This window comes from Pteropus alecto, unplaced genomic scaffold, assembly GCF_000325575.1.
Source record: "Pteropus alecto unplaced genomic scaffold, ASM32557v1 scaffold75, whole genome shotgun sequence".
Taxonomy (NCBI): domain Eukaryota; kingdom Metazoa; phylum Chordata; class Mammalia; order Chiroptera; family Pteropodidae; genus Pteropus; species Pteropus alecto.
The window spans coordinates 24,795,386-24,806,248 of record NW_006440638.1 but is presented as its reverse complement, the minus strand read 5'-3'; the positions used below and the strand labels follow the sequence as shown (position 1 = coordinate 24,806,248).

The following is a 10,863-nucleotide window of genomic DNA, read 5'->3' as shown; positions in this document are numbered from 1 at the left end:
ATCATCTGTCTTTTTTATTTTAATCATCATAGTAGTGGTAAAAAGTAGATGCAAAGTGGCATCTCATGGTGGTTTTGTCACTTAATACTTAGAAAAAATAATATAAGTAACACATATTCTTTGCAGAAAATTTGGAAATTTAACAAAAATACCAAGATGGTCCATTTTATGTGTCAATTCAGCTAGGATAGAGTCCCCAGTTATTCAATGAAACACTAACTGAGGTGGTGTTGTGAAAATATCATGTAAATGTGGTTTAAGTCGTAATCGGATTTTAAGTGAAGGAGATTATTCTAGATATCCTGCTTGGACCTGATTCAGTTGGTTGAAAGCCTGAAGAAAAACGATTTTGCCTATGCTGAGAGCCCAGCCTGCCCTTCCTAATGGGCTGCCCTGCAGGTTTCCAACTTGCCTAGCCAGGCCCCAATTCCTTGCAACAAATTTCTTAATATAGATCTCCTACGGGTTCTGCTTCTCTGATACACACACAAAGAAGAAAGTTTCAATTCCCCATAACCTCACCATCCAGTGATCACCATGGACAACTTTTGGGTTATTCCCTTCCAATCTTTTTTTCTCCTTTTCTATCCATAAACATAAATACTTTAAATAAGGTCATGAACCCTCTGCATGTCTTGCTTTTGCTTACATTGCTGTGCATCTGAAATCCTTTCCCAGAGTCTATGTGCTTTTCTCCCTCCAGGGTTATTACTGGCACAGAGAAAGCTCAACCACTGTTCTCCTTTGACTGGACATTTGCATTGCTTTTGTGTTTATATTCTAACAATACTGTGCTTCCTCCAGCCAGCACTGTTCTCCTAGGAGAGAGGGCTTTTATTCTAGTCAACACTGTGTGTCCTTGGCCAATCCCAGGACCAGACTGGGTGGGTGACCCTCCAAGTCCCCTCAGAAGGCCTGGGGTTGGAGAGCCCTGGCACTTCTAAAGGTGAGCACCAGTATGGAGCCCAGCCAAGCCCTGCCAGGTCTGCTTTTGTTGTGCATAAAGAAAAGTTGCCTAGTCATTGTAGCTTGCAATTTGAGTAGTGGAGCCTGGGCACCTCCCAGAGCAGTGAGCACGGAGCTGCCTCAACAGCCCCTGTCAGCTCCTTCCCAGGGGCACTGTGCCAGGCTGGGTTAGGGTAGTGCTGTTGACGGCACTTTTAGAGCAACTGGGCTCCGCCTTGCACAGTCTGCAAGACAAGGTGGGGAGAGATCTTTACCCTCGTCCCCGTTTCTTGTAGCTCCTGGGTTTTCCTGAACAAGCCAGGGTAGTGGAGGTGACTATTATGTAGATATTGAAGATGCCTGTATTTGTTTTATTGTGGGGAGATGAAGTGGATTTTCTCCTGGGCGGTTGCTGAATAGCTGAAGTGAACGGTTACTGAGAAAGGCAGATGGAGGTGTCATTCCACTGTTCGGAGCCATAGCTCCTCCTGGGAAACACGAAGCCATTACTGCTGTCTCCCTCATACGGCTGGGTGGAAGGATCACTGAGGAGATTCATAAAACCAGAAACCCAGGTTAGCTGCCTTCCAAACACATAGCTTTTACTACCTCTCTCCCCACTCTTACCCCCAGGATTAGTGAGGGCATCCAGTTGGCCTCCTGTTCTGGTGACTTAGATGAGGCCTTGATAAAGCATTGCTTGGTGCTACTGTGCAAAACAGAAGAATGCTGCTGCTCCTGCTGCCGCTGGTTACCCATTCGGGACAGGGAAATGGTTTTGTCATCATTGTCGTTTTGATTTACTCATCCATTCCTTCATTCCTTCCATTTACCAAGGCCTATGTGCCGACGCTGTGTTAGATGCTGGGGGAGGAAGATGACCCTGTCTTTGTTCTTGGTTCTGAGGAGGTGACTGGTCACAAGCTGGCAGGGGCTGTGTGCACATGTTTCACTGTCCTGTGATCTGTACAAAAGAATTGCCTGCTGAGGCTTCAGATCAGGAAAGGCTCCAAAGAGGAGGTGATCACAGACAGCAAGTTTTGAAATAACGGTACTCTCTGCAACAAAACTGTGTCTCTGCCAAGCTGGCATAGGTAAGGGGAACTGAGATAATAAACGCATTTCAAATTTTAAAACACTAAATTGGAAAGCAGCAACAGCGTGAAGGGGAAAAGCGGGCTGGGTGTACACCCACCTTCTGCCGTGGGCCTCAGTTTCCCTGGTTGGCAGTGTCTTGGCAAGGTGCCCCTGAACCTCCCTCACCCTCCTTTGGCCTAGGGCTGAGAAAGCCCTCTGAGAGCCACATCTGTGAGGGTAACTGGGAGTAATTACAATAGGCGAAGCAGTCCCCTAACCCATCAATTACCCCCTCAACGGGAGCAATGCTGCTGTCATTTCAAAATGTTCAAAATTCTCAGGGGACCTAGAGGCTTTCTCCACGTCCAGAAGCCCAGAGGGAGGTGGCGTGAACAACTCTTGTCTCTGCTGCACTCTAGCTGGGTGAACTTGGACTGATTGCCTTAGGCTAGTTACTCAATAATCTGTTTCCTCATCTAAACAATGAGGTAACAGCATGTGTCTTCCAGCTGGTCAGGAAGGTGAAATTCACTCTATTCCTCAAATAGTCACATGCGCCTCTACTCTGTGCCACATTGTAGGTACAAAGAGGCTCAAGGAATCCTAGTTCCCCATGTGGGCATGAAAGTGTGTGTGTGCGTGTGTGCATGCACACGTTCACATGTGGTCATGTGATGTCAAGCATAGTGTCTGGAACAGAATAGCTGCCACCCCAGCCCCTGAGCCCATCAGGGTCAGTTGAGGACTAATGAGTAGCATTTGCATGTGTCGCTCCCACTTGCCAGCCCATGGGCCCATTATTTGTGGACTCCAAAGAACTCCAGGAGCATTAATTAATAACCTTACCTTCTCTGGCTGGAGTGCAAACAGCTCTTCACAGTCTCCTTTAGGGAGGGAGCCCACGCTAGTCAGGGCCCTGAATGCTGAGAGCCAGGGCTGCAAGGATGGAGGGGTGGGGAAGGCTGCCTCCCAGGTGTGTTGTGCCCTTTACAGGACAGCAGCCATCTTTTGGATGGGCTGGGGGCAAGTGTCAGAGTGAAAGCTGGGGCTTTCATATGAGGTCATTTTGAGAATTTGTGTAGTGATGCCAAGTGTTTATATATTTAATATGGAGCATTTTATTATTACTTTTAAACTCCTTTATATCACGATTAAGGCATTTTAAAATAGTGTGTGTAAGCAGAGGTCACAGTCTCTATGAATTCCAGGTAAGGACAGTAAAGGTAAAATTACAAAATGTTTGTTAAAAAGGAGTGGAGGCCCCTGGTACAGACCATACTTGGTAAATGGGGACTACTACCCACACAACTTTGCTAGAGTCCTCTTTCCTATTAGAGTCCTCTGGTGGGTGTCGTGGTCTAACAGAAGTCAGAGAACCTCTCAGGGCCAGCAGAATGGGGAGAGGATGTTAGCTGGCTCTATTCAGGGGAAAGACCCCTTCCTGGGAGAGGCCTGGGAGGGGGAAGTGACACATCAGAGATAGAAACAACAAAATGAGCTTGGGTAGCAAATTGTGTAGGGGGTTCAGGTTTTGCACCTGTTTCAGAAGCCAGGGCACTGTTGAGGGACTCCATAGAAAATGGGGGGTAGTTTGCTTAGGGTGCCTCCTAGAGCTTTGCCAGGTAGGACTCAGGCAGCATCAGACCCACCTTTCCGGAGCGACAGGGACCTGGTAAGAAAACAGTAGTTTCTGTGGACTGTGGCTATCTTCCTGACTCCATATTCTGGGGCCATTTTTAGACTGATGGACTGACATCAGTCTAACCACAGCCAGTGCTTCCGCCCCTTCCCAGGATGGCCGAAAGTTGGGGTCATGCGTGGCCCTTTCCTTTCACTCCTCAAAGGTATGGAGAGGGTTAAACAAGAATGCATACAAAGCATGCAGCACATGACAAATGCAAGTTATGATTCCTTGTAGAATTACACTTCAAATTTATTCATACTCACCTGCAAGAAATGTTTGTCGAACATGATGCGACTGTCACATTGACTTTGTATTGCCTCCTTTCGAGCCATTCTACTTCTGCTGGTTACAAAAAATCTCTTAGTCGTCATCTTTGCTTTTAGCTAAGTTACCTTGTAAACCTGAAGAGACAGGGGTAAGGCTCACTTGGGGCTTAGAGCCCTATGCTCCTGCCAGGGTTTGGATGGCACAGGTTCCCCATGGGTTCTGTCTGAGTGTGGCAGCTGTCTTCTTGCTTAACTCCATTGAGCAAATTCCGAGGTTTAGAATCTTGATCTCAGACCTCTAGAAACCCGTCAGGCCTTTCACATTGCGGAGAACTCAACTGCACTGTCTAAAGGATGGAACTATAGACAGAAATTCAGAGTTTGAGTGGCCATTTCTTTCTGTTCTTCCTTTCTGCCTTCCAACGACCTGGCTTCATCTAAAGGTGGGCTTCCCTCAGACTGACCACCTGGCAGTCCAGTTTCTAGATTCACATCTAGTAGGAGAGACTGGCAGATTCCTGATAGTTCTCTGAGACGAACACTGCTTCCCAGAAGCCTCAATAATCTCATTCACATTCTCCTTAAAGATCAGGTTTTTAGCAACGTCCAATCTATGAAGAACCAGGATCCATAACAGTGAGTGAAAATGTCATTAAAAACAACCTAGAAACCTAAACCCCCATCCTCTATAGTTTATTCAGTACCCAGACTTTAGCTTTTCACAAAATTCCAATGAACCTAGTTACTTGGTTTCCTACGTCATGACAGATGAAAAGCAGTAGGTGAGCAGATCACTCTAGCTTTTAATAAATAGTGGTAACAAGTGACCTAAGAAACCATAAAAAGCAATCTAGAATAATTTATCATGGAGGCAAACGGTCAATAAAGGAATTCTAAACCAGCTCTCTGATCTGCTGGCTTTGGGTCCTTGGCCCGTTAATGGCTTAATAAGCATCTTTGGCACATACCTCACTCACTCAGTTCAACTTCCTTCTCCTTAAAATGGGTTATTGTGACGATTAAGAAAACAATGGAATTGCAATCCTTAAGTGTTAAATGAGCAAACACTTTGGTCGGAAACATACTAAATGTTAACAATTATTAGGAAGATATATGATTAACCCATTTTTTTCTTAAACACTTCTGTTTCCCATAACACATTTTACTTGCCTCATTCCCTTTTTCTTTCCTCTCTTATCAGCCTAGACATCTGGCACATAATGATAGTTCAATACACATTGAATTGAGTCAATTTGGGAAATGACCCAGACTGTAAAGTCCTCTATAAATGGTATTTTTGGCCATAATTAGAAATATATCCTCCATCTGGGGAAACTTCAGAGGAGAAAATGAAGTTCTTTAGATGTCTACTCATACAAGGCTTCAGACCTAAGAATCCGTGTGGCTTGTGATCCAGCTGGCCGGGACAGGTTGAAAACGGAAAAGAGTTTTCTTTGTTGGTTTTGTTCTCTCAACCCACCCCATCTCACCACTGTGAGGCTCTGGCCAAGAGGAGCAACTCATTCAAAAGTTCCTATTTCTACAAATTAAATAAAAACACAATTAAAATTTAGTAGGTGCTAAAACTTGGTTTTGAACTTTTATTAAAAAAATATATTTGCAAACATATAAAATTTAGGATGAAAAATGCTCATTTGAAAACATGTAATAACTTAATATTTGCAAACATACGCAGATGGTATAAAATTCATACCATTAAAAATGTTGATGATGCAGTACTGCGCTCATGGAACAAAAATCTTGCTGTAGTTCCAGAGCTCCTCGTCCCCACACTTCAGGGAGCTGAGGATCTGGTACACTGAAGTCATGAGAGCCACATGTCCAAAGCAGTAATACAGAATAAAAAAACCGTTTAGAACACATATTTCAAAAACACGTTAAGGAATCACACAGATAAAAGAGAAACACAATTTTGCATTTTCCCCAAAGTGAACCATATTGCATCTCAGCATTTCAAATGAAGATATCAAATCAAATACAAAACCAAGTGAAACATTGCACACGTCTTTCCTGCAGAATTTGCTAAAAATACAGGCTCCTCGAGGGCCCAGTCCACTCAGGGAAATGGTCTTAAGCAGTTTTTAAAAAACCTAGAGTAAGCTGCTTTCCTCGGTGCAGATCTTAACATTTTAGACACCTGAAAACACAGGGCACTATTGGTTCCAGAAGGTACTCTGAATACAACCAAAGAAAACCAGATAGGTAAGAAACACGTGCTTAGCAGCAAATGCAGGACACACGTCCCTGTGATTCCTTGTCTTCATTCACAGGGACTGGGCCCACTTGTGCCACCTCTCATTCCTCTCTTTTTACATTTTGCCCAGAGTTACAGTATGATGGCTAATTTTTTTTTTTAAAGCGGTTAGGCACCTTCAATTTCATGTTGCATTATTAGTAATACAATGGCATTATGGCCTCTACCACCGAAATGAGAAAATTTCAAACTATATTTGGGGAAGAAAGTAATAAAGCTGCATGGTTTAAAAATATTTACCTAGAAGAGGATTTAATGGGGTTTAGCATTTTTACCAAAAAAAAGAAGAAAAAGAAAAAGAAAAGGCATTAAAAAGAACAAATGCTTGACATGCAAAATTGGGTCAGACATATCCTAAACTAAGCCTGTGCATCTCCTGGCAGAGAAGGACCCAGGTCAACTTGGGCTCTCTGTGATGATGACCCAAAAGGTACGCCATACACCTTTGAAGGTAAGCTGCGGACATTTACATGCAGACAGCATGAAATGCCTCTCCTGACACCGACAGTCATTCGAAATCTTAGGATTCAAAGTGAATCTTAGGATTCACTTTACCAATCTCAGGAGAGATGCACAGTGAGGAAAGATTCTGACTTAAAGGAACAAGTCTGTCTGCGGGGTGTAGGAGTCCATTCAAAGACATCACATTAACCACAACAGAAGAAGAGCAGTGCTACCCTCTGGGGTTGGGGCTGGGTGCACAGATTGTAGACAGAGTGGCCTAAATGTAGGTCACCTGTTCTGCAAAACCTAGCAAGAAGCATCTCTGTTTTGGTGTCCATTTTGATTCAACTACGGTTTAAAACTAAGGTTCTAGTAAAGACACTGCAGCAATGTAAACATGCAACCTAAGCTAGCATGAGGTTCTGGATAGTGAGCCTGAATGAGGAATAAGGCAACTGAACTGTGACTTTTGGGCCAGGGTCATCCACTGTAACTATCTAGGCTTGGCCTGACATTTCTAGGGACTCATTCTGGCCTAAACTTCCTGGTAATCATGATGATGAACTTCTGGCTTCTGAATTTTAAATAAATGCTTTGAATATATAAAATTGGGAGTTGAAACAGGCTTACCCTTTTCAAGTCTCCATAACTTGGGCACTTAAAAGTTTACTTTTACATTAAGGAAACCCATATTCATTCCTTTGGATTAAAGGGTGAAAATTAAGAGTTGATTACAAACTCTCTTTAGGATATTCTAACTCTCCCATAATATTACACGTACTCAAATCATCATTTCGATTCAAATGTCTATTATAACAAGAATTCCTTGATTCTTCTGTTTAACAAAGCCCACTGAGACCATACTTGGGGTGTTACCAAACCTACCAGTGTGACTGTTTTCTGAGAACCGTCACGAGGCACCTGGACACCATCTCCTGGTGTCAGTAATATTCCATGTCTTACTGTAACTTTCTCTTTCCTGGTGATGCATGAGCAATTCATTTTTGGTTGCTGAATTTACACACTACCTTTGAAAACAAACTATTCCTAACTGAATATGAGAACTTATAAGCTTCCCTGACTTCTGCACAATTCACGAATAACTAGGTAGATAGCAATAAGACACTAAATTGAGAAGCAGAAAAGTTGCCCAGGAAGCATGTTTAGATCAACAAAAGCCAATCAAGCATTCTTTATGCTAAAAAGCTAAGAACAAAGTAAAATAAGTATGTAATTCACAAGTAATTTTCTAAAATCTCAGCTAGAAAAAAAAAAAAATCTATGGACTTATGATTGAGTTACCATTAAAGCTTAAATGATTGTTCCTGAAGAACCATCACATCTGTCAGCATTATTCACAGCTAATCCTTATGCTAGCTGGTTGAGCCATTTGGGTTTTTACCCATTCATTAAATAGTGCTCAGAAAAGTAAGCAGTGCATCTTAATTGGTTAAATATTACAAAATGACCTGTATCATAGAAACGAAGACACTTTCATTCAAAGAATATCTTAAAATTACTATTGTTGAAATAAATCAGAATCTACATTAAAATATTACTAATCACCATTACATGCCGTAAAAGAATAAATATAAATCATGGCAGGTTAATAGCAGCATAACAAAGCATCTTTACATATTTTCATACTTTGGGCTGCAAAAGTACTCACAGCCGAGGAATACATTGGTAAAGTTCTGAATTTCACTTTGTTTTTAACCCCATATTCTACAATAAAGTAAGGGCAGTGTGAATAACGGCTCCCTTTTCTGCATAGCTTTAAAACTATTCTCAGTAGACTCGGGAGTGGAACCAGAATGGCTTTGTTGGATTGGTCCACTGGTCCTTTTGTCAAAGAGTTAAGAAAAACAATCAACAATGACTTCTGTGTTCAGACAGAAAAGGAAAATAAGGCTATGCTTCACACACAAATGTAACATTTCAAAACCACTGGAGAGTTTAACTTAAAGATTTGACAGAATTGGAGCTTCGCTAGTCCCAGCCTTTGCTTCAAAGGTGTGACAGGCCTGCTCCCACACTATCATAGGGCCCGACAGGGCCCTATTCAAATGATCACTGTGCTGGGAGCCTGCTGCACGGCAGCACTGGGAACACTTAAAACACAATTAAGAAATTTTCAGAACTTTAAAGGCCCAAATGGGGCATTCATATAAAATATACTCCACTTGAATAATTCAGTCCTAATGTGCCAACTTGAACTCTAACCCTTAAAACTTGAAGCTACTTTGCACAGGGCTGACTTCTGTTCAGAACTTGACTATCAGCCTAATGCTCAAGTTTACAGGGGAGAGGTGGGGAAAGGGTACAAGCTGGGCTGAACTCTGACTGCTGCAAGGCTGGTGACACTTTCTCCTTAAGACCTTGAAAGTGAAAGCAGCTAAAAATCAAGATTCCTTATTTCACATACTTGCTTACAGCTGATGAAAACACCCACACAACTTAACATAATGGTTTTTTTTTTTGTTTTTTTGTTTTGTCAAAACAAAGGTCTGCTGGTGATGCTTCACAGTGAAACCTCCATTATCACTGAGAACGTCACTTGGAAAACATTCTTAAGGAACGAGTCTCTTTCTCATAGGCTCAATTTCAGGATTCTCAAAACTGAATGTTCTGTTTAGAATTTTCCATGATGAGGCCTATCTGTTCTGAGGCTGACATTCTGTGTTCGGACTGATTTCTGTTCCAGTCATAGGTTGTGGTTGTCTTTGTTCTTGGTCAGAACCTGCAAGTAGACTTCATGAAGCGTACTGAGGAAGCTGGAATCATTCTGGAAGAGACGGTAATGTCCCAGTTATGTCCTTGATAACAGCTTAGGAAAAAAGCTGGACGAATGATTTGTATAACTAATTACCCAAAGAATTTGATCACCCAGAAACCATGATGATTAACATTTTGAAATTCACTCAGATAGTTTTCCACCAGGAGTATGCGCTCAGTAAGAAACATTACTCCCAGCTAGTCTTGAATTTACTTTATGAACTAATTTCTAAGAACTTATAAAATTTTTTTTAAATGAAAGAATGAAACTTCAAAAACTAATTTGTATCCTACGTACCTTTATTAGATGTATTAATGTATCTTGGAGCTGAGACTTGCTGAGAATAATGGAAGGCTTTCGCTGATTTTCTGAGGTTCCAACAGTTAGAGGAGAAGGGGAGCCTGCTTTCCTTTCAAGGTCTGTGGACCTTGTAACTGTCTGCTGGAAAACACTCGGGGACAGCAGGACTGAAGACACAGCCGTGGTTGTTGCAGTAGCCAGTGGGGGGCCTGCAACCTGCAGGGGAAGAATGGTCATTTTGTACCAAAGTGCAGAAGCTAGCAGCCAGGCCCAAGGTAAGAAACACCTGATGATGTGATAAGCAGTAGGAGACTTGAGCAGAGTCTAACGCTAACTATTTGGGGTTCAGATAAACATTCAGTAGAAGCATTTGAGCATTTTACATCTGGTTAGGAAGCTTGTTAGCTAAAGAATGAAGAGCCCGTTTATATGATAAGAATGCCCTAGAGTTGTATGGGAAGCCAAGTCTGATCTTCACAGAAGGAGAATATGATAAATAACAGCATGGTATGCACAATAATAACAATTCTATGAGAAATTTAAAATGTAAAGTTTTTATATGGGTGGTAGGGAAATAACTAAAGAGGCATAAGGGAACTTTCTGGGGTGATTGAAATGTTACGTATCTTGATTGGGTGGTTACTCAAGGGATATACATACATGTGTGGGAAACACAAAAATCTGCATTTTATTACATGTAAATTTTATTTCAATAGAAAGAATAAAAAAATCCAATGATATGAAGAATTAGTTTCTTTTGTATTGTTCAATATATTAACTAAACCATTTTAGGTATTAAAAAGATACAATTTCTTAAAAATAAAACTAACATCTACCTCCTTCCCCTATTTAGATGTGCTTTTAGGCTAACAATGGCCAACTATCAGAACACACTAAACCAGTAATAATCAGTATTTTTAATAATTCTCACATATGATACAACCAACAGAGATCTGTACCTCTCTTTCTCCTTGTCACCCTCATTTACAATACCAGGATAAGAACTTCTGCTAAGATCACCAGGTAGCAGGACAAGCTACAGAAAACGCTGGTTAACAAGATCAGTCAGAAGCTGGCTTTAAATTCTGAGACTTGA

At 41.7% G+C, this 10,863-nt stretch overlaps 1 protein-coding gene across 2 annotated transcripts in view; it reads right to left on the bottom strand.

The window, feature by feature from the left end:
* Positions 1-5,546: 5,546 nt before the first annotated feature.
* The window catches only part of DCP1A (decapping mRNA 1A), a 50,755-nt gene continuing 45,438 nt past the window's right edge, over positions 5,547-10,863 (bottom strand). For both annotated transcript variants that reach the window (XM_006917537.2, XM_025050663.1), the window contains 2 exons: positions 9,765-9,983; positions 5,547-9,476 (listed from right to left, as the gene is read on the bottom strand). In XM_006917537.2, the coding sequence (XP_006917599.1) occupies positions 9,396-9,476; positions 9,765-9,983 (300 nt within the window). In that variant the 3' untranslated portion in view covers positions 5,547-9,395. The remainder of the gene's footprint in view (positions 9,477-9,764; positions 9,984-10,863) is intronic.